The sequence below is a fragment of the Scleropages formosus genome, chromosome 25 (genome assembly GCF_900964775.1).
Source record: "Scleropages formosus chromosome 25, fSclFor1.1, whole genome shotgun sequence".
Classification (NCBI taxonomy): domain Eukaryota; kingdom Metazoa; phylum Chordata; class Actinopteri; order Osteoglossiformes; family Osteoglossidae; genus Scleropages; species Scleropages formosus.
This window is the reverse complement of record NC_041830.1, coordinates 13,513,467-13,536,009: the sequence shown is the minus strand read 5'-3', so window position 1 is coordinate 13,536,009 and position 22,543 is coordinate 13,513,467. Positions and strand designations below refer to the sequence as shown.

The following is a 22,543-nucleotide window of genomic DNA, read 5'->3' as shown; positions in this document are numbered from 1 at the left end:
GCCTTTCAAATACACGAGCTTTACAACATGAATAAGGGGCTCTAGCTGAACTACATGGTAAAGGGCCTTTTTTTTCATCAGTGAAGGTTACATACACAGTTACAAAGTCTAAGGTAACATGCGATGATAATGTCACATCATCTTACCCAGATATGTTATATTATGCATCCTTGGAAAAATAATCACACACACATGTCAGTTTCAAGAACCGTTTTGATCATTTTGATTTATTGCTTAAATAAAAGTAATATTTTGGTTCAAATTATGTGTTTTCATCGCCGATTATTAACCACAAGGAGGAGGTATTGCACTTGACATACTACTCTGGGTACTTGGGTAGGTTTTTGGTGACAGCAAAGTCATCACTCATGACTAAGTTTTCTTTTTCTGGCAAAGCTTGTGTTTCACCTCATATGAGGTTTCACCTTCTTGGATAGTTTTATCTAGTTTTTTGTCCCAGAAAAAAAAATTGTCATGTCAATCACACTGATTTACTTACATGAAAAATGCCCCTCTCCCTCAGAACTGCTGAATACCTTCCAGAAGGGTCTCGAAATGCACTTCTTTCAGACTTATTTCTCTCCTGATCTTCTAGCATCCACGTACATTTGCATCCCGCTATCCGTGACGATCATCTTCATATTGCCTGATCCTCAGCTGTATAAGCAGCCACATGAGAAAACCGGTGATATCAGATAAACAAACTTTGTTTTTATCACATCTGTATCTAAAGCCGTTAATCTTTTCTGAAGTGTACTTTTGTTTACCCCAGTGGTAAATTGTTTTGTAAATGTTATGAACGTAATTATAAATGTTATGAGTATTCTTAGATGAATCTTTTACATAGTTGGGTTCTCCTTATTGTTATTGATTTTTGGGCTGGTCAGTAATAATCTGTGTTCCTTTCATACTTCTCTTTGTCATTGCCTATTATATGGCTGGCCACCCATCATCCTCCTCTTGACTCAGTTAATTCTACAGTTCTGTAATAAGAGTTACGGTTAAGGGCTGCCTCTTTACAGCTAATGCTGCGCATAAGGAACTCTAATAAGAAATAAAGCATATTTTGCTTAGATTGGCAAGACAAGATGCTCATTCTCATTGTGACAGCAAAAAAGCTGAAAGGAAATGCAACTGCCCAGTATACACTTGTTAAGTGTCATCAAGCTGATATCAACTCTTGGCAACCACACAGGTTGCCTCCAGAGTGTTCTGTCTTCCTCTTGGTCCTTAGGCTTGAAATGGGTGTGTCCATAGTCACTGCAACTAAGTCCATCTATGTGGTTGCTGGTGTCCTTGTGCTTTTTTTATACGCTTAACTTTTCTGAGCATTGCAGTCTTTTCAAAAGAGTCTGATTTTTGCATGATGTGTCCCAAACACAATAACAAAACTTGGTGGATTAAAGTTATTGTTACAGAATGAATGAATACATAAAACACCTAAAATAATCATTTTCTTACTACCAGTATAATATATGTTGGTGTAACTGCTGTCATGGATAAAAAAAGAACTATTTTCATTTACACTATTTTTATTAATTTGGTGTTGTAATTAATTTTGGGTGGCATTTTTTGCCCAAGACATATTTTTTAAAGAAGGAGTAATGGCTATTTGACCCCCCTTCCAATGACATTTTGACTTATGGGGTGATTTCACAGAAATAAATGAACCTCCTTATTTGGAAAGTGAGTAGTGCTATAGTGCTTGAACTGTTTTAATCTTCTTTCCCGTGGTCACATCAGCACATTTGAGTAATATTTCCAAGTTTTTCATTGCATCTCTGCCAAATCCTGGTCTTTTTCTTATTTGTTGACTGCCAGATCCCTTGTTGATTATTAATCACAACAGGCAGAAATTGTCAACTGCTTCTACGTCTTCATAATCAACACTAAAAGTTTCTTGTGTTCTAGGTTGCTCATTTTAGCTTCAATTTAATCACAGTCCTGTTTTTTTTGTTTTTTACTTTTTAAATGGGGCTTTAAGGTCTTCCTCATCCTCTGCTTTTAGTGAGGTCTCGTTCATCAGTTTATCAGGAGCTGATGTTCCTTCCACAATGTTCTCTTCTAGTCCAGCTTCTTTCATAATGTGTTCAGCCCACAAGTTGAAAAGAAAGTTGGAAAGCCTGAAGATTTGTCTTATTATTTGTTTTTTTTTTTTACTTAAAAATGTCATGTATCTGGCTGGTTATAGCTGTCTTCCAGATAACAGACACACACACAAATGTATAGAATAAAGAGGTTTCTTATTTTCAGCAGAAGATGCATTTTGATATGAGCAGAATGGAAATTTTAATATTTACAGCACCGGCGTCTGCGATGGACTGGCATCCCGTCTAGACAGAGTGAGTGTACCATACTAGTTGTAGCCTGTGTGTGTCTCCGAGGATAAGCTCCGGAATGCCGCGACCCATTCTTGGACAACTTCAAGCAGTTACGGAAAACGAGCAAGTGAACGAATCTCAACTAATAAAACCGCGACAATACTGTTAAATTTAAGCGCAGACTCTCCCTCCTCCCTACGCATTCTTGCTTGTGCTGTTCCGGCCGATGCTCGAATCGCACGAAGAGCGTTGCATTGTGGGCCGTTAGCGGAGCTCGTGGTGCACTCTGGGAAGGGCATCCTCGAGCTGCTTCTGGCTGCCGCCGCTCGCGCTCCGGAATCTCTGGAATCCGACGGTTCGGCGGACTTCTGTACGGAAAAGGATAAATTCTCCACGTTTTCCACCAGAAGGACACCGTTTACCTTTAAGGTAAATTATCTGCTTACTATTTTATTTCCAGATGAAGTGTGAGGCGACTACTAGCGGCTTCGTTTTTTTTGCCTAAAAAAAAAAAAAAAAAAAAAAGCTATTTAGCTACTTTTCCGGTGCTGAAGAGCGGACTTGGCTAACGGTTACAGCATCTCACTCTTTTACCTCAGAAATTCATTTAAAAGCCTTATTTTATTTGATTAAAGTATGTTATGCCTGAATGACCCTTTTTTGTCCGCTCTCTCTAGATTGATTGAGCAGTGTGTGAGAATTTTTAGTGCAGTTATTTTATATTATATTAAGTTTGTTTAAAGGTTTATTTCTCTATGAGCGCAGTGAGTAAAAAATAGGATTTTTTTTTATCCAGGGACATGGAGTTATTACAACAGGAAATGTAATCGAGGTCGCGACTATTTGAAAATATTCTTCATCTGCAATCCCAGGCATTTCGCATTTCAGAATGAATCCTAGTTTTTTCAAAGTTTTTTTTTTATAACCTAACGTTCACTTTTCAAGTTAAGGCAATCTAGTTCAACAGAGAACGAAGAATCATTTTGATTTTGGGCCCTGAATCACATCATTGTGTCCAAAAATGTTGTTTTATAGCGTTTCAAGTGGCAGTAAAATTCTGCTTCTTTTATTAATTTACAGTGCAAATACAATTGCTGTTTACAGGATTTAAATATGATGTATTTCTTAAAGATAAAAAACCTTTCTGAGGATTACCAGCAGTACGATCAAGCTAAAATAGAGAATTCACTTTGAGAACTGTAGAATTGTACAAATATTACTGAAGAGTGCTGAGCACAGAAGTGTTTTCATGGCAGTTACCATTGCATTTTGCTTATCGTAGTCTTTAAATTGTGGTTTTAACTAGCTCTTCTATACCTTAACACATCTGCTGACATTTGCAGAAGCATGTCATCTCCACCCCCAAAAAACTTCAAAATCATGTCTACATCTCCCTTTCATATATTAAGCAGTAACAGCTCAATCCTTCGTTTTGCTCTGCAAATTGAGATGTTCACAAAGCGTTTGCAGTTTCATTTATTTAGAAGTAAATCTTTGAAATGGTGTTATTGTCATTACTTTGGATTCAATGCTTTCATGGTGCAGCGGAGGGGTCCTGAAACACACACACACACACACACACACACACACACACACACACACACATTTTCAGAACCGCTTGTCCCTTACGGGGTCACGGGGAACCGGAGCCTACCCGGCAACACAGGGCGTAAGGCCGGAGAGGGAAGGGGACACACCCAGGACGGGACGCCAGTCCGTCACAAGGCACCCCAAGCGGGACTTGAACCCCAGACCCACCGGAGAGTAGGACTGCGGTCCAACCCACTGCGCCACCGCACCCCCTGGTCCTGAAACAACAACAAAAAAAAGTCTGTCACAGTGAGCAAAATACAGCAAAACCTGAATTTAACTCAAGGCTGTATGAGAGGCAGGAAGAATAAAGTTACGGTGCACACTAGCAGTGAAAGGCAGTGTTCTTCTGGCCTATTTTGGGGGACAGACATGCGGATGTATTTTTGTGGTTTTAAGCGTCTCTGAAACACACACTTCCTTCTATGGCTTCCTCCCAACTGCAGTGACTGTAACATTTTCTAGCCACGTTTCACTCTGCTGCCATTTTTTCTTTTATTGGTTTTAAGGTGATAGGTAGAGGCAGTTTTTTTTAAAAGAAAAATTTAGCTTTCACTGTTTTTGAAGTTTCTTTTTCTTCTTTTTGTTTTTGCTTTAGTTTGTGTTTGAGAACCTGATCATTCAACATGTCGCAGGCTGAAAAACTGAAGGTAAGGTTTCTGATTGCAGATATTCAGCATCCCAGTGTCCATCTGCCATTGATGGAGAAACAGTTTCATGCAGTGTGTAATCGAAACTTTTTCTGTTTAAAGGTAGTAATGTTTGTCTGCTGTTTCTAAGAGGTCTACAGCCATTTTTCTGAATTTGAAGTTAGCTCAAATGTTCTTCGTTAGTCTGCTCCACACTAAAAGGTGCTGTTAACACTTGTGCCATAGACATGACTCCTGGTGACAAAGGTAGCTCTTGCGTGTACAGGCATTGGTTTGAATCCGGTTCAGTCTTAATGGAGTTTGCATATTTTCCCCACGATCATGTGGGTTTCCTCTGGGTGCTCTGAATTTCCCTGTCTCTATTGCATGATGCATAAGTACTCTTAAGTAGCTTAGTGTATCTATCATTGTTCTTTGTTATCTTGCGCGACATCAAAATACAAAATTATTTTTATTACTACTGCTACTACTACTACTACTACTAATAATAATAATAATAGTTTTGTTTTCATTTCTCCAGTGCTTTTGGGGAAGGAAAATCTAAGGAACTTATGTAATTTGAAACAGCAATTTCAGCAGGTCTTGGGCTCCTGCATACTGTCCCTCCATTTTGTCTCCCAGCTGTGACTTGGACAGCTGTGAGTCTTCCTGCTTCCCACATGCCTCCGTGGGCTGTGCTTGAGATGGATGACCTTTGAGCAGGGGTCTTTGTGAGAAACGGGTGGGAATGTAGGGGGACTGAGGGTATGGAAGGAGAAAGACAATTTCAGCTGATAGGAAGAACTTTATCTGTGTTAAATGTCCTGATTACCCGCCATCTAGATGAGTAGAGTACTTTGTTTTGCTGGGCCAGTGTTGGTTGAGAGTTCAGAGTTTCTGAATTTATTTTAAATCCCCCCTTTTGCCCCCTTCCCCCAGTCTTCAAATTGTCAAAGTTCCCAGCCTGTAAAGCAAACATTCCCCAACAGGAATGCAGCTGGGATATAGACAGATCTAAAGAAATTGGCCGTTACACTCCATTTGTGAACTCAAATGCGATATTATCACTGCCAAAAGTAGGAAGGTTTCTGAGTTTCGTAGAAAAAATGCCCATCCAGTTTATGAATCATCTTTTCCCTGTCTTTTCAAAAGCAAGGCCAGTTCACCAACCCAGAGACCCCAGGATATGTGGGCTTTGCAAACCTGCCAAACCAGGTTCACCGCAAGTCAGTAAAGAAGGGCTTTGAGTTTACCCTCATGGTGGTCGGTAAGTGTTCCAGTCTTTTTCTTTAATTGACCATGTTTGATATTGTGTTCAGACATTTGCTCAAATATGACTCAGCCTGTGTGGAGTTTGCCCCTATGTTCGTGCAGGCCTCCAGTTTCATCCAACAGTCTAAGACATTTATTTCAGATTAATTGGTGATTATAAATTACTTTTATTGTGCGTATTTGTGAGTGAAAGTGTATGTGTGTGTTTGCTGTTATGTCACCTACCTGACTTGTCTTACACCTCTGAGATGGGCTCCAAAACACCCTGACCCTGTACTGGACAAGCAGTTAATGTAAATTAAATGATTGTTTAATAGGTACCCAGTCCTGGTCAGACTGTGAGGTTAAACATGTGCTTTGGGTCATTTGAATTTACGAACTTAAAACCTGCATATACACCTCAAACCCTCTGTGTACAGTACAGAGTGACCTTGACAGAGTATTGTAACCTGAACAGAAAGTAGGAATATTTGCCATACTCCTGTAGCAAACTTCCTCCTCACTGAAGAAGTAGTATGCTTAGAAAGGTGGGTTGAGTTGTATGACCTTTGTAATGTTGACCTACCTCTACCGAAACATTGCAGTTTTCTTAGTTTTAGGCTGTACTGAAAGTTTTTCTCTTTCTTTGATATAAGGAAACATACCAAACAGTGGATTTTAATCATGTTAAATTGTAAAGTCCATGTTCTATTTGTGATGACTAAATGTAGCAGAATAGTTGACATAGAAAACGTATAAGATGTAAGGTATTTAATGTAATTTTACTGTTGTTATTAACAGTATGGTTTCTTTTTTGTAGTTCAGGTTGTACACAGGAACCATAGGAAAGCAAAAAGAATTAAATGTGATATGTCCTTTACTGGGTTCTTTCTGTAGGAGAATCAGGTTTGGGGAAATCCACTTTGATAAACAGCCTGTTCCTCACTGATCTCTACCCTGAGAGGATCATCCCTGGAGCTGCAGGTAAGTGCTGTGATCTTGTACTCCTTTTTTGTACCTTAGGGTTCTGTCCTCTAAGGTGTCAGCATCCAAAGTGAGAACATCACCTCTCATTTACATTTTGCTGTGGACATTGTTAGGTGTAATTGTTTTCTGAAAATTTGTATTTAATTGGTGCACATCAAAACAGTATCTGGACACAGATGGGATAAGAGCTTCATATTAAAATAATGAAAATGTCTGAAATTCTTATTGTCATAAGACTAAAAAAAATACTTAAGGCTGAAAGTGAAGAATTTTGCATTTCTGCACAGAAAGGGAAGCTTTGGAAAGTATCTTCTGCTTTGGGAGATGTATGGAAAATTCTTTTAGAACATTCTTTTAAACTCATCTGGACTCTAGACCCAGGTGTAATTGAAAGTCAGAAAAGGTTTTTATTGTAAACTGAGATCACATCTCTGGTATCCCCACAGAGAAGATTGAGCGCACTGTGCAGATTGAGGCCTCCACTGTGGAGATAGAGGAGCGTGGTGTGAAGCTACGACTCACTGTGGTGGACACACCTGGGTATGGAGATGCTATCAACAGCCAAGACTGGTATGCAATGACTAACATACTCTCAGTGCCAGCTTTTCTTCTTTTAGTGCTACAGTCTGTCTTTTGGGGACTGGAAATGGCAGATCAACTGAACTGTCTAAATGTTAGACGATCTATGGTGTTGAAATGCATAGCCATGTATAGGATGAGTCGTTAATTGCTGTTGTACTCAGGATCATAGCACAGAAGGATTTATTATGCTTAGGGATGGGAGAGGACGATCAGGCTATGTAACTAGAGGTAAATCAGGAGCTATGTTTTTTTTGTCGTCTTTGCCACCGTGGCAAGAAAAATTGTTGGCTGTGCCACAGGACATACTAGAGACTTCTGCTTGTCTGGATCTTTGGCTCACGTGTACAATAAAAGAATTCAGGACCACACAGCAATGCATGACACTTTGTTTTTTTTTTTACAATGCACTACAGTGCTCAAAGCATCTAAGAACAGATTCTTTAATATTTAGCATGCATCTGTTGAATTTTAAGGGCAGGGTATTGGAAGATGGTCTTTATAATAAAAGACAGGATGCAAATTATTTTACTGAAGGACAAGGTCCTTATTAATTAATTATATACTCCTTGGCTGTAGCAGTACTGTGTGATGCGAAATTTCAGCTGCTTACTTCATTTGTACCTTTGTGCTTTTTGACAGTCTGAAGCTTAGATTTTGTGTTGAGTCGCCTCTCTGCAGGACCCTGTTCTTGTACTGCTATTAGAGCAGCAGCCTGCTCTGCCTAGTGAACTCGAAACCCACATCAGCAAAGCAGCACAGGAAGCATCTGCACAGTTGAAAGGAATCTGTTCTCGTTACATTGCTGCTCTGTACACATTTAACAGGACTGTACCATTCTGGCTTCTCCTCGGGGGGAGTGTGTACCACATTGTGTGCGACATAATTGCTGGGGCGTGGAGTTATCATTTGCAATTCTTGATATATTGCAGTGAGTTCCGCACTTTTTCTTTCTCTCTCTTACGGTCGCTCACTCCCCTTTGTTACCTCGGATTGCATCCCATCTTCTGGATCCTATCGATAGCTTCAGCACCATCATTGCCTACATCGATGACCAGTTCGAGCGCTACCTACATGACGAGAGTGGCCTCAACCGCAGGCACATTGTGGACAATCGCGTGCATTGCTGTTTCTATTTCATTTCCCCTCTAGGCCATGGGTGAGTGGAATATTAATGCCACCTAGTGGCTGGCTTCTCTCCACAGAAGCATTTTATGATTTTCATGTACTAAACAACACTGAACTGTCGATTTTATTTTGTATATTCTTCAGCATTCTTGAGCATATCTTTTACTGCCATGCTTAGTGGCTGTCACAACAACTCCTTTATAACCTTTACTAATTTAGCAAGACAGGCTTTAAGGAAAGAGATGGTTACCAGGTAACATGATAAAGTGTAAGTAAGACAAAAAGTCATGAATATCATGTAATTAATACAAATAGACAGATGTCAAATTAATATTGGGGTTTTCTACAAAATGGGTAATTGTCTCCCTTTGTTGGATCTGTCTTTCAGCCTTAAGCCCTTAGATGTCCAGTTCATGAAGGCTATTCACAACAAGGTCAATGTGGTCCCAGTCATCGCAAAGGCTGACACGCTGACTCTCCGGGAGCGCGAGAGGCTCAAACGCAGGGTAGGGAGTATGCCTCCACAACTAGTTTACCCCCCATGTTGCCCGTACGTTCCCACCACATCCACCACCTTTCAGAGATTTTCTGCATGCACAGAAGGAGTTCCAGCCATTTTCTCTTACTTAAAATGTTGGTAGTTGTGCACATCTGAGAATTTTCTCCTTTTTTTCCTGCACCTGGTTACAGATTCTGGATGAGATTGATGAGCATGGCATCAAAATTTACCACCTCCCTGATGCCGAGTCTGATGAGGATGAGGATTTCAAGGAGCAGACAAGGATTCTGAAAGTATGACTCTTTTTCCGCCACCCAGAGCCACTTAGCATGTGAACGGCTCCAGGCTTGTGTCATGCGGAATGCGAGGGTGTGACCTGCCCTTCTCCTGCAGGCTAGCATCCCCTTTGCCGTGGTGGGCTCCAACCAGCAGATCGAGGCCAAGGGAAAGAAGGTCCGGGGCCGACTGTATCCTTGGGGTGTCGTGGAGGTGGAGAACCCTGAGCACAACGACTTCCTGAAGCTGCGCACAATGCTCATGTGAGTGCTTGCCCAGCATGCCGCACACCTGCATTCTAATGTGAAGCTTTTCAGAAACCCAGCTGTGTTTCTTCTGCTCAATGCCAGTAAAAGCCAGAAGTTAATAGGAGAAATGTATAAAGTTGTGGTTAGGGTAGTGGTTCTTGTATTCAGTTTTTATTATTTACATATCCTGTGGTTATTTGCTCTAGCAATGCACCACACAGTGTGACCTAAACCGTCAGTTTCGTATTCTGGTTATAGAAGTTTGCCAGTTAGTTAAGTCATGTTGTGTGATGCTAGAAGAGATAGCCACAGAACCTGAGGAATGGTTCCTTTTGTCTGTCGGCTCTGTTTTCAAATACTCTGCATACTTTACTTCCTAACTGTAAGTGTCTCCCTCCTCTGCAGCACCCACATGCAGGATCTTCAGGAAGTAACCCAGGACCTGCACTATGAGAACTTCCGCTCAGAGCGCCTCAAACGGGGTGGCAGGTTGTCCTCCCATGGTTATATTCTGCCTCTGTCTCCTGCGTACGTACCTGTCTTTCTGCTTGCCTTTTCTGCTCCTCCCTGACCTCCCTGCGGCTCACTGTTGCCATGAGAATGCCTTGTAAATACACCACAAACCAGACATAATTCTCTTAAGATGAAGTGTAGGCTCTCGTTTGAGCCTTCATGAACTTTGGCATAATTCTCAATTGGGTCATGACTTTTCTGTGAAATACATACGTATATCATTGTTTCAATGGCCCAGTCCCTCATAAAGCATTCCAACATAAGGTCAGTTACCATAGACATGCAGGACCGTAGTTCATATGAAGACCCAGCATCTTTCTTAAGTGCATGCACAGATTTTATTCAATTTTTAAACTTTTTTTTCTCGTGAACTGTCCTGATTTATGGATGCAATTAAAAGCAGGGTTCTTCAAACAGGTTAATAGTAAAAGGGCTCTGTGATTAGTTGTTGGAAAATTAACGAGAGTGAAACTAGCCCCTTCCTCCATAGTTCGCTACAGTATTTTACCAAAAAATGTGGAATTACGTTTTCAGTCTGCTTTATTTGCCTGTGCTAAATATAAGTTGGCCCTAATGAACTGATACTTCTGAATGTAATGTAACTGAAACCTGTGTTTGTGTATTTTTAGTTTCAGTGAGAAACACAGCACCATGTGCTGTGCTCAACTTTACCTTTAACACTCAGATATTAAGCAGTAAAATATCCGGTTGGAACCATGGAACTATATTATTTTGGTAAGCCAATGTATAATCCTTAAAACTGCTTTTTAAATTCATTATATTAATTACCACAAAAGCAAGATACTCATCCTTGGATTTGTCCCAGTATTTAATTTGTACATCTACACTTCATTGATAAAATTCTCAAAATCCTTGGGGTAAACCCATGAAGTGTCCTTTTTGCTTATTTTTAATCCTTGTGTTTGCCAGTACCTGTGAATCAGCAGGTCGTTACCCACAAACAGGGGAGTCGTCTTGCTGTGTACTCCCTTGGGCAGTGACTGGCTATCCCGTTGTCAGCAGAGCGCTGGCACATGAAAGCCAGGGAAGGGGGGAGGTACCACTGGAAGCTTGGTTGTAGCTCCACCTTTTCCTTCAGCCATTTTATTCCCCTCTCTGTGCCACTGGAGTTGCTTCTGTTATGCCCCTGCCGCGCTTCACACTTACTCTCCTACCTTTGCTTCACGTCCTCTCACCTACAGCTTCTTTATGTGTGCCACTGTTTTCACCTTCTCCTAGGATTCCAGTACTGACCCTCAGAGCAGCTCTTAATGCTTCTCCATGTGTAACATCCCATATTGTCACAGAGCACACCATTGTATTTCAGATAAGTTTCACACTAAGTATTAAATATGGTTTTATGTATACTGTACTGTGGTCATGTTTTTACAGTGACATACATGGTTCAATCAATATTTTATGTATTATGTTGCTTTGCTGGTTACTTTATGGGTGAGTATTGTGAAATTTATGATGACAGCTGGTGAGGAGAGAGAGACCACTGTGATAGTTTCAAAACAGGCTTGAAATGCAGAGGAGAGCTGGCAGGTGTTTGGTTAGATTCCTATTGCTCTACACCCTACCACCCAACTTACTCCCTTATTATGCGTGTATTTCAGGAAGGGTTCAGATCCTGAGGAGATGGACAAGGACATGATTCTTCAGGAGAAGGAGGCAGAGGTAGGAGCTCCTTGTGTTGTAACCTGCAACTGTGCTCTCCATGTTACCACTTCTTGACAGTGTTGCTCTTTTTTCGGTGATGGTAGAATTGTCATCTTCTGTGTCCCTCAGGATAAAATTTGTTCTATTGTTACATGTAATCAAGCCCTAATCTTGACTCGACATCAGCTTTTTGACATCTTTGTGGAATAGAACATGGGCAAACCCGCATTCTGTTGGGAGTCCAGATGAGATCATTGCCTGTCTGTAGCATCATCCTGCTCTGTGCTTCCTCCCAGCTACGGCGCATGCAGGAAATGATTGCAAAAATGCAGGCGCAGATGCAGAAGCAAGGAGAAGGAGATGGCGATGGCCAGCACATGTGAAAGACTTGGTAAAGTCCTCCCCACACAAGTCCTATATACTATAGTTTACTGGAATATACGGTACCAGCCCTCTAAGAAGAACTGACGTTGCTATGGCCAGTTTGCCGTGCAAATAATTCTAGATAAGGCTGTGGTCCAAGTGAATAGAGTCAGGTCACATTGAATTTTGAGTTTTGTATTTTGAAAAATTTCACGTGGCTTAAATTAGTTGTAACAGAACTGGATGTGTCTGTCACTGCCTCCAGAAGTTGCATTTTTTATTGGATTTTGCATTTTGTAATGTTGGATTTTATTAAATACTCTTTGTTCCCAGGTTGAAATCTGCCACTTCCGAGAGAGAGAAAGAAAGAGAGAGGGAGTACGGGAAGAACACCAGTCCTGTTACTGGAACGGCTTGCCGCTGTTTCTGCTATTCCACTCCTTTTAGCAATGTTTTGCATAAGCCGTGTTGTCACTGTTTTTCATGATATTGTTTTGTATTTACACATACGCATTGTCTATTTAGTTTTATTCATTTAATATATTAGGCTCTTTCAGCTATCATTATGGAAAGGAAACCAAATTGGTATGGTTGAGGAAGTCATATTGCCTCTGCTGCTGCTGTTGTCAATTCCTGCTCTTCCATCCCGGACTCATCAGCAGTGCGCTGTTTACTGGCCCCTAAAGCCTTAAGATGCTGTATTTGTATGGGGGCCACCAGCCATCATAAACACTTTTGGCTTGAACCTTAATAGCCATCTGCCAGGGCTCCAATCTGGGCTGCTTACCAGTGGCTCACAGAGTTAAGGCCCACCTGAAATGCTGTGTGAGTGGAACAGTTACTCAGAGTGCTGCAGTTTATTTAATACCCATAAAGTTACTATGAAATTATCTTTCACATTTATAAAATTAGTATTAATTTGTAGAGTAAAATGAAGTTTTTTTTTTTTTTTTTGTGAATTGGCATGCTCTGGGCAGTATAAAAGGTTTCATAACCACTGGGCTTCATACTGTTCTTGTTATTAACAGCACACATTCCTGAAAAAAAAATTAAAAATATAACTTTTTTTATTTAAGCTTATGCAAGAATCTTCGTACTGAATTTTTCAGGTTACTGCTATTCTAAATATCACTTTTCCTAGACTGTTTGATGTTTATACTCCAACACTTGTCTTAACCCACTTTGGTGCACAACGGTTCATGCTGGAATGACTCAGTGATACTGTGATCTAACTTTTCACCACAAAAATTATGACAACAGATTTCAGGTTAACGCGTGTGCCTCACCATGTCTCTGCATCCTCTGTTTCAACTCTCTGTTAAATGGGTTGTTTTTAAACTGAACTGATGAGGTGTTTAACTGAACCCATAAAGAAGAAAGCGGTTTCAGTTGAAATTGTGTGCCAATTTGTTGTACTCGTTTTTCTTCAGTTGTGTGAAACGGGGTAGACGGACGTGCATGCTAAACCCCCATTCCTCATGTGATGTGACATCGCTGATGTGTGTCCATGGAAACCAGTAATGAGTCATTTGCTGTAATACCTGAACATCTTTTCAGCTGTCCTGAACCACCTAAGGAGGACTGGATTTTAATTGTCACTGGCGCCGTCTTCCGGTCAGTGGCCTTCCGGTCAACCTGCATAATTTATTGTCAGTTTTTAAATGTACTGCTTAATGTTTTATTGTCTTGTTTTGTTGAGTAACTTTCAATAACTGAAAAGAATACTTGTTCAATATTGTCTTGTAATAAAGTTTATATTAAACCCACATTTTCTCATATTTTTTTTTCTTAAACTAGTATACCCCTGTGATGCTCTTCCTTTAAAACAGTTAAAAAGATAAAAAAAGATGCCCACGGCAAGTCTTTTAATATTCTAGTATTATAACTGACCAACAAGGAAACTGCTGTTATTTTTACTAGCTGCCTAGTGAAAGCGTGGGTAGCATTTCAAATTGTGTGTGCTCTGTTTGTTGACTATGGCATTATCTCAGTTCATTCAGCACTTTTAAAGGTTGTCCTGACACCTTAGCAGAGCTGTATGATGTAAATGCAGACTTTCAGCAAATATGACAGTCAGTTCTGAATTGAAAGTTGAAATTATGAGAATATATTGCCTTGAAATTGAAGGTTCTCGACCAAGAGCTGTGAAAGTTTAGCGTCGGAATGACTTGCTGCATGGTTTTTTTTTTCCCGGAATCCCTAGTAATGCAGCCTACGCCAGTCAAGTGCTGTAGCTGATTGGCCAGCTAAGGCTACCATACATCAGAAGGGTTTTGTCTGAACCTGTGCTTGCCATGTTCAGAGGTTTTTACATGACTTGTGTTCACACCCATGTAAGGAACTGTTACTGTAGCCGTGAGACAGGAACCCACTGAAACTGAACATCCAGATATTGTAGCAGCACGTGTTGGCCACTAGAGGTCACAGCTGCTTTGATGATTGACACAAAATGTGGTTCAGAGCAACTGCAGTGGATGTGGAGTGGGAACCAAAGACTGTGGGCCTTGTCAGTCTCAGAAGACCATCAGCTTGTAACCACCTGCATCATGCAGCTCACCACAGGGGTATTACCTTGGCATTACTGCAATACCTTTGGAACAGGTCATCGAAGTGTCACATTTACATTTATCAGGCACTTTTCCCCAAAGCCACTTACAGTGTTAAGCTACCTACAATAATTCAGCCATTTATACAGCTGGGTAATTTTACTGGAGCAATTTAGGGTAAGTACCTTGCTCGAGGGTACTACAGCTGGAGGTGGAATTTGAACCAGCAAGTTCAAAGGCAGTCGCTCTAACCATGACGCTACCAGCTGTCCAATATGACCATATAGTAACTCATCTAGCTGTTTGAAATTCCATCCAAGTATTTTTTTACACAGCTGCTAGCTGATGTAAAAGTCTGAGTGATTTTAATTAGCTTTGAAAAATCTTTAAGAAGCGCTGCCTTTTGTTTTCTGCAGACGTTCCCGGTGTAGTGCCTTTTTTTGCACCCTTCTGAAATGTATGGGCAGCGGGGCAGTTCCTGTGGCCGTAGAGTGACCAGGTGTGCTGGAACACCGGCGCTTTGTTACTCCGGCCTGCAACGGTAAGCCGCCTGAGTGAAAGTGGAGGGTTGGGCCTGGAAAATCTCCAGCTCAGGGACCTTTCCCACTCTGTCATGTGACCAGACTGGAGCCTGCAAGTCAACGGAGCTGCGTGGACAAGTCAGGGCTTGACAGACACACTTATGTTCAATGTGCAAAACACACCATGCTCACAAACTACTGTGACATTTAATGCAGTATGGCTTTCATTAAGCTCCCCTAAGCTTTTTTTAGGGCATATTTGAAATAAAAATAAAGATCCTTCCTGTTATTCGATGAGGTGTTACGCTGTTATTTGCATTACCTATAAATATCTTTGTCGTTATTAATCTTGAACTGATGTCATGTGAACAGAAATATGACAATGAAAATAACAACAAGCTGTGACAACACATCTCAACAAGAGCGCAGTTTTTACCAGCCAGCGCGACCAATCAACATCAACCCGTTTTTTTTTACTTCATTCAACCAATCATATGACCCCTACAGGTAATAGGCTCGGCCAATCGTAAGTGAAAGTGTATCAAACTGGGAACCAATAGCAAGTGGAGAGGGTAGCGGCTCTGTCCAATCAGGACCGTGTCCTCAGTGCGCCTTCGGGATGGCCGTCTGAGGCGCACGGTGAAGGGAGTCGGAAAAAAAGCGAAAAGAGAAATCAGGTACGACGTGCTTTGAATACATTATTTTCAACGGCATTAAGTGTTTAATGTTGTTTTCCCCCAAATGCCGTGCTAGTTTTTTTTTTTGCACGGGCGCGCCGGGCGAGTTGGACATTATGATTAAATTCAGGTTTGGTTAGCTCCCCCTCCTCCGTGAGGCTGAGTGAGTAACTCATGTTTTTTCCATTTTTTTTCCCCACTTTGCGCTGTATTTTTTTAATATAAAGTGTGTTAAAATTACTGTTAGCGCAGTTTGACCCACAAAATGTTAAATTAAGGTCTTCGAACTACGCTGAACCGACCCACAGAGTCTAGACCGTCATTATTCCTGTCAGTTGAGTTTGTTGTAAATCAATAAATGTCAGGAAAAAAGATAACATAACGTCGACGTGGAAGACACGAGAAATCGGATGAAAAATGCTGAAATTTATCATGAAAACCTCAGATGTCTGGGTAGTCAGTTGTTGTGTAAGAGAAATCTGTTTATCCGTCGTTACTAAATTTCACGTGGGTTGGATTTACTCCTTTTAATATCCACTTCGTGCCACTTCACTTGTTGCCCAGATTTGTTGTTACATTTGAAAATGTGCTTTTTCAGCATTTTATGAAGCTGAGGGTTCCAAACTCTCCACTTCCGTCAAAGATTTGTCCATTTTGGTAACAACTCGGGTGGTAGCTCACACAGGTATTAAAAAAAAAAAAATAAAAATAATGTAGAGTATTGGGTTTTTTATTTTTTAAATTGCATCCAGACATTTGTCAATAACTAACCAAAATAAACAAGAGGCATTAGATTTTAAATGGTGTTTGTGGAGAACACAAGAATGCCCCCTGTGGACTGTGGATCTCCATCTTGGAAAGCTATGCAACCAGGTCACTTGTGTTCAGGTTAAATGGAAGTGTGTAGGAAGTCATGCACAGGTTCTTGACTGTCGAAAGCAGATGATCTTATAGCCTGGTCCCTTGTTTCTGTGTATCAGAAGCGTATAGGATCTCTGTTTATAGAGCAGTGTCGATTTACTTATTGATCAAAGTAGGTGGACCAATGACCAGCTGATTCGTTTGTGTTAAACTTGACGTAGAGAAACTCCTCACGGAGGTTCAGGACTTTTTGTGATAAGAGCAGATGATCCTACGACCAGGTCATTTGTTCGGGTCAAGTAGATGTGTTCTGGAGCTCATCACCGTTGCTCAAATTTTGTGATCCTGAGCAGGTCATATTTTCAAGTTGCTTGGATGCTTTATGCTGCTGATAGGTAGGAGATATTCAGCGGTTTGGGGTTTAAAATGAAATTAAAGCTCTCGAGTTGGCTGTCAGATGGGCTGGGTTACGTGTTTTAAAGATAACACGTTGCCAGCTTTGAGTATGAATTGAGATCATTTTTATTGCTTGAAAAACAGGCAAGGCTGAAAGGCTTTTGGAGTGTGAGAGAGGCTAATTTTTCCTTATCCAGGCATATGGGGCTAAAAAAAAACAGCCCAGTGGTGGTCCTTGACATGAATTTGTCAGATCAAATAACTGAAAACTGATGTTAATTGTAAAAGGTGTGAGTGAAGCAAACTATATTTCATGTTGTAATTGTCATTAAACTAGTCAGAACCTTTTGTTTTTTTATTATATCTAAGAAATGGGTTCATGTAAGTCCTTCCAGAGTGAAAGAGAAGAGTTGGAAATGGCCTCGCAAAGAATCTGTGTACCTGGGCTAAGTCATCACAAAGTACACACACTTAGATTAAGCTACCAGGTAGTTCTAAAGTGTCAACATTTATTTATGTTCTTTATCGCATTCAACTCTTTGCTTTTAAACCATGCTTTTTTAAAAAAAAAAAAAAAAAAAAAATGATGGGACTGATGTTATCAGGATGAGAAAAAGGCTTGTTTCTTGTATACTTGTGCATAATGGATGTGTCTTTATCCAAAAGTGAGATGACCTCAGGTTTAATTTCAGACAGATCCTTTCTATGAAATATTGTCAAATTTATGTCAGTAATAGGCATTCTTACAGAGATTGTAGAGCAACAGGTAGCTTAGTGATTAATTCCTAGGAGAGTCCTGCTATAGTACCCTGTAGTTATATGGTCATTGTGAATCACTCCTCTATAATGCCTGTCGTGACAGTTAAAATTGTAGATCATTTAAATTGTGCTTTCAGTCACAAGTATTTCCTCTCAACGTAACTGGCATCACTTATTTTTACAGTTATGACACTTTGTATTGAAAGAAAATGTTTTGTAACACTTAGTTCTGTAGAATTTTTGTCACGGAAGTAGGAAATGGTCAGTTGACTTCTGAAAGCCTTATTGTTAGTGATGCTGTGGTCATTTTTTCATGCCGCCCTGATAACATATCGCAGTTTACTTGGAAGGCGGATACTGACTTGTTGCGCCTGTGACATGAAAAGTGTTTCATGTATTGTGTTAGATTTAAATTATTAAAGGAACTGTTAGCTTTATCTTATATTGTCATTCTTGCAACACCATGTGTTTTGTTTCTTATAAGAACAGAAAATGGCAAGGATGTTACTGAAGTGATATATACACACACACACACACTGTGTATATATTTTATTTTGTAGGGTTTAATTTCTCTGTCCATTATTGGGTTAAAGCAGTGTCAATTGCTGCAATTTTCAATGCTGTGCACTCAATTTTATCTGGGCCATTCTCACACTATTGTAATGCATTTTCAACTTTTATTGGTCATCGAAACTGTCAAAAAGTATTTAGGCTTCATCCTTTGACAGGTTCTGCTATCTAAAGAGTCATCGAGAACAGCGTTAGCACTGTAGTGTCTATTGCCTGTGGCTAGCGTGAAATAATATCACTCATCTGCAGCAGTACCATTAGAAGCTGATGGTCTGCAGTTACTCACACAAAGATGGTTTTCAAAAGTTTGGCCTTATTTTTGGTTCTGCTCTGCTCTCTGTCTGTCCTGTGTTTAAATTTAAGCTATTGATCAGTCATTCAATAAGTTACAACTCAGTTAAGTTTCATACATATTTAATGTTGTGTACCCTGAAATGTAGCTGATCTTTGGCACATTAATTCATCAGGATGTTGTTACTGTAATTATAGTAGGGCCATAAATGTATTTTAGTCAGCTATAAGTGTATGAAAACTATATCTTGAAGGAAATTGCATGAAGTTATAGCAGCATACATACAAGTAACGACACAAAGCACTGGAATAACATGAATAAATTGTGTGACTAGTGCAGAAACAGCCAGTGGATGGCAATAAGTAAAAATTATACTGACAGCTCAAGACTACCTCAATAAGAGGTTAGTACCAGTCGTAGTTAGTAACCTTGATGTTTTATGCCTTTAACAATAGCCGCTACGCCTTAATTACCTAAGTTATGGCATTGTAAAGGTTCTGTATTTTTTTTAGTTTAGCTGTTGTAATCCTTCTTTTCCATGTGTGCCGTGCAACAGGGTGTGGGCAGGCTGTGGGTGAGCGATGGGAGAGATTGAGGGCACCTACCGCATCCTGCAGACCCCTGGCTCCCGCTTGGGGGCCCAGTTCAATGCTGGGATCAGTACCCTGGAACCAGGACAGAGCCTCAATCCCAAAGGTCATGGGAAGGGACTTCAGGTTCGTGTACAGGGGCTTGATGACTCACAGGAGTTCTACGACTTGGAGGTGAGTGCGTGTGTCTGTGGGGACTGCAGTGCGAGTAGTTTTCCGATATACATCTAAGGGGAACCCTGGCATGAGTCACACCTTATGTGGTGCATTTGTACTGTTTGTGCCTGTGTGTTGGTGGGGAGGGGGAGCTTGAGCTCTTCCTAAAGAATAAGGCCCTGGATGTCTCAGGGCAACATTCCGGAGTTGGTGTCTGCCATTTTGAGGCTGTTCTCACCACAGGGGGTCTGTCTTAGGAAGACAGCTTCCTGAGCTGGGCAGACAGGCTGGCTGGGAGGGCAGGGATACTGGGCTGATGGCCAGATGTCTTGCATAGATGAAGCAGAAAACCCCCTTTCCCCACTTTGGTAGAGGCCTGGGTGGAGAAGTGAAGAAGTGTGTAGAACATGTTCTGTATTTTACGTGGTCTCAGGTAGGTATGTGAGTCGCAGCTTGCTTTCTCCATATTTCATTGCAGAATTTGGAGATATCGCTGAAATATTGTGGAGTATTGTTTGGTTGCTGTGCAAATCTGAAAGCAAGTTTGACTTCTGAGCGAAATACTGCATGTTCATATGCCAGCTGACATTGGGGAAAAAATAGGAAGTTATAAAAACAGGTGTACATTTGTAGCTAAAATGCATACCTCTCCCTGGAGGACAGTGGCTGTTGTGAGGATGTGGTGATATAATGTTACTGAAAATTGGGATCAGTTTATGCAAATGCCCCTTATGGTTTTGTTTGGGCTCTGCTAAACCTGAAGCAGAAGGATGTCTTGATCCAGCTAGTGGGTACTACCGAACCCCCGCAACTCTGGAGTGAGCACACTTTCTTCAGAGACAACAGGTAGGGTCCAGCCTTCTCTGGTTCATACCCATTTTTCAGACTGAGACACTATCAAGGCCCACTATGTTGATGGGGACAGGTGGTTGACTGAATACCTTCATGCTTGAACTTTGACCTCTGGGCTTTATCTTTATTATTATTATTTTATTTTTTATAGAGCGCTCTTCTCACGCAGTGACACAGAGCGCTTTAACACAGATATAAGGCAAGAAAAACAGATACAAACAAAGAAGATGGTCAACTAATGGCTTCCATAATGAAGAACTTATTATAGAGCTATAAGTATACCTACTGGCCACCGGGGAAAAGAACAAAAACTCCCAACTGAAAGTTGAGGGAGAAAAAACCTCTGGGGGTCCATGGGCCAGTGGTAGCCCACCCCTCCTGGACACTCTAGAAAATAACAGTTTGTAAGCCAGTGTTTAACAAGTAATTATAATGTTGGTGAATGGCATCTTGGATCCCCGACTCGGCATGGAACGTCTCGATCGTCACGGCAGATGGACATCATCCTCTGTCAGTATGGGATTCCTCTGTTACCACTGGCCAGCCTCCTCAGGTTTTATGTAGCGAGGTAGTGCTCAACGAGAAGATGGGACAGAATTAGTAATTTGTTACTTAAGTAAATTTAAAATGCATTTTTGTAAAGGTAATAAAATAAGCATCCATTGAGTATATGAATCCCTTGCTGAGGGTTGTGGAAGTGCACTCGTGTGATCCAGCTGTGAGCAAATACACTAGACAACTGTCAAAAAAGTAGAACAGAGACAGACTACTTGCCAGTTGATTCTAGGCCAGATTTCAAGATGCACATTAAGACTAGTCCTGGACTAGGAATGATTTTCGATGAAGATATTCTTTTGATGGTTATTTAGTTCAGTCCAAGATGATGAAGCTCAGTAGGTTTCTAGGAGGCCAGTAATCAATGTAGCTGATTAAAAGACTTTCATAAAATACTTTAAGTGATGTGAAGCCTTTCCTTTTTATTTATATTGTATTTCCTGTTAGTATTGACATGGACAATTTGGGTGGTTTGTCATGCAGCAAATCTTTATTACATGACAAGAATGGTTGTTTGGCAAATAAACAGGAGCTTGTGAACCCTATCTTCAGCAGTGCAATTACAATTCTCCAAAAACGTTGATGGGGTTGATGTTATCTATAAGGCACTTCAATTATTGCCCCCGGCCTTGTTTATACAGAGTAGCTGGGGAGGGTTAACCGTCAAGGAGGCGGTCGATGGGGTTGGTGCCACTGGCTGCAGCTCTGAAGACAAATGCTTGTTATACAGTATATTTGTAAGCTACATATGTGGTATTTTGCACTAATATGAGTCAGGATGGTGAGTTATAGAACTTGAAACCAATGATGTGCTTAACTGTATGCAAACTTTTACAACTTCTGTACAAAGTGTTTCTTTTAGGGTGCACAGCTCTACTTCATGCTTCATATATTTAGACATCAGAGTGGGAAAACACTTTAGCAGTGCCTACACCTTTGGATGTGATGATATACTTCCATTTTCTATGACACCTCACTAACTTCAACGCCAATTCTGTGCTGCCTGATACTGTGATGGGCTACCTCATCTGCCACCCCTTAAGTCTGAAGTTTGTCCTATTGTCTCAAAACTGTTCCTAAATCTCAGACAATATAATTGCCAATATAACTGGCATGCATGACATTTACAGAGTTTGCTTTCTGCGTGCTAACAAGCAAAGATGTTAATTTGCCAGCCTTTTTCCTGATTTCCAGTAACAGACTAATCAACCAACCTTACTCAGAACAAACCACCACCTTGAGCATCTCTAGAATAAACCTACTGTCCCCTGTTTCTCAACCCAGTGTAATCAATCTGTTTGCCTCTTTTTTTTTTTTTTTTTGGTTCCTGTATTTATATAGTCTAGCATCAGTCAAACCGTGTATTTAAGGATGTCAGCAAGAAGCAGTGAATAGCATATGTTCTGTACAACTAGCTCCCATTTCAAAAACATTGTTAGATTTAATGTAATGGTGTTATTGCTGTGGTATTGCATCTTGAATTTCACTTTGGTGTCACCACCCCCTTTTTTGCCAAAATCTGTGAGTTGCTGAAGTTTTGTCTTGCCAGAAATAGTGACTGGATGCCAAATGTTCTGATTTGGGAATGAAAGTTCCAAAGAACACTAGATGCTCTTTCATCAAAGCGAGCGTTCATGGCAGAGTATCGCAGTCCAAAGCCATGTGGACAAGAAGACATGTGTGATGACTCCTGTCAAACAACTACTGTTCAGTCTCTGAGGT

At 40.7% G+C, this 22,543-nt stretch overlaps 2 protein-coding genes across 8 annotated transcripts in view; both read left to right on the top strand.

Moving 5' to 3' along the window:
* The first annotated feature begins 2,608 nt into the window (after positions 1 to 2,608).
* On the top strand, positions 2,609 to 13,812 carry septin2 (septin 2). 3 transcript variants are annotated; one of them, XM_018731315.2, is made up of 13 exons: positions 2,609 to 2,750; positions 4,510 to 4,561; positions 5,693 to 5,807; positions 6,689 to 6,775; positions 7,225 to 7,348; positions 8,382 to 8,516; positions 8,874 to 8,991; positions 9,176 to 9,277; positions 9,378 to 9,523; positions 9,914 to 9,997; positions 11,641 to 11,701; positions 11,980 to 12,074; positions 12,380 to 13,812. In XM_018731315.2, the coding sequence occupies exons 2-12, from the start codon at positions 4,538 to 4,540 to the stop codon at positions 12,064 to 12,066; spliced, it is 1,083 nt and encodes a 360-aa protein (XP_018586831.1). In that variant the 5' UTR covers positions 2,609 to 2,750; positions 4,510 to 4,537; the 3' UTR covers positions 12,067 to 12,074; positions 12,380 to 13,812. The 3 variants fall into 3 exon arrangements, with proteins under 3 accessions (XP_018586831.1, XP_018586830.1, XP_018586832.1); XM_018731314.2 differs by having other exon boundaries at positions 9,914 to 10,036; XM_018731316.1 differs by lacking the exons at positions 11,641 to 11,701; positions 11,980 to 12,074; positions 12,380 to 13,812 and adding an exon at positions 10,651 to 11,634 and having other exon boundaries at positions 9,914 to 10,036.
* A 1,900-nt stretch (positions 13,813 to 15,712) lies between these two features.
* The window catches only part of LOC108921650 (FERM, ARHGEF and pleckstrin domain-containing protein 2-like), a 35,573-nt gene continuing 28,742 nt past the window's right edge, over positions 15,713 to 22,543 (top strand). For all 5 annotated transcript variants that reach the window (XM_018731228.1, XM_018731227.1, XM_018731225.1 and 2 more), the window contains exons 1-2: positions 15,713 to 15,790; positions 19,225 to 19,432. In XM_018731228.1, coding sequence (XP_018586744.1) covers positions 19,250 to 19,432 — 183 coding nt within the window. In that variant the 5' untranslated portion in view covers positions 15,713 to 15,790; positions 19,225 to 19,249. The remainder of the gene's footprint in view (positions 15,791 to 19,224; positions 19,433 to 22,543) is intronic.

What these genes read in the sequence shown, in the direction of transcription:
- septin2 (XM_018731314.2), top strand. Translation starts at nt 4,538, where the DNA reads ATGTCGCAGGCTGAAAAACTGAAG. An exon ending in GTTTACCCTCATGGTGGTCG is followed by an intron (nt 5,808 to 6,688) that starts GTAAGTGTTCCA and finishes TTCTTTCTGTAG; the next exon opens with GAGAATCAGGTTTGGGGAAA. An exon ending in AGCAGACAAGGATTCTGAAA is followed by an intron (nt 9,278 to 9,377) that starts GTATGACTCTTT and finishes CTTCTCCTGCAG; the next exon opens with GCTAGCATCCCCTTTGCCGT.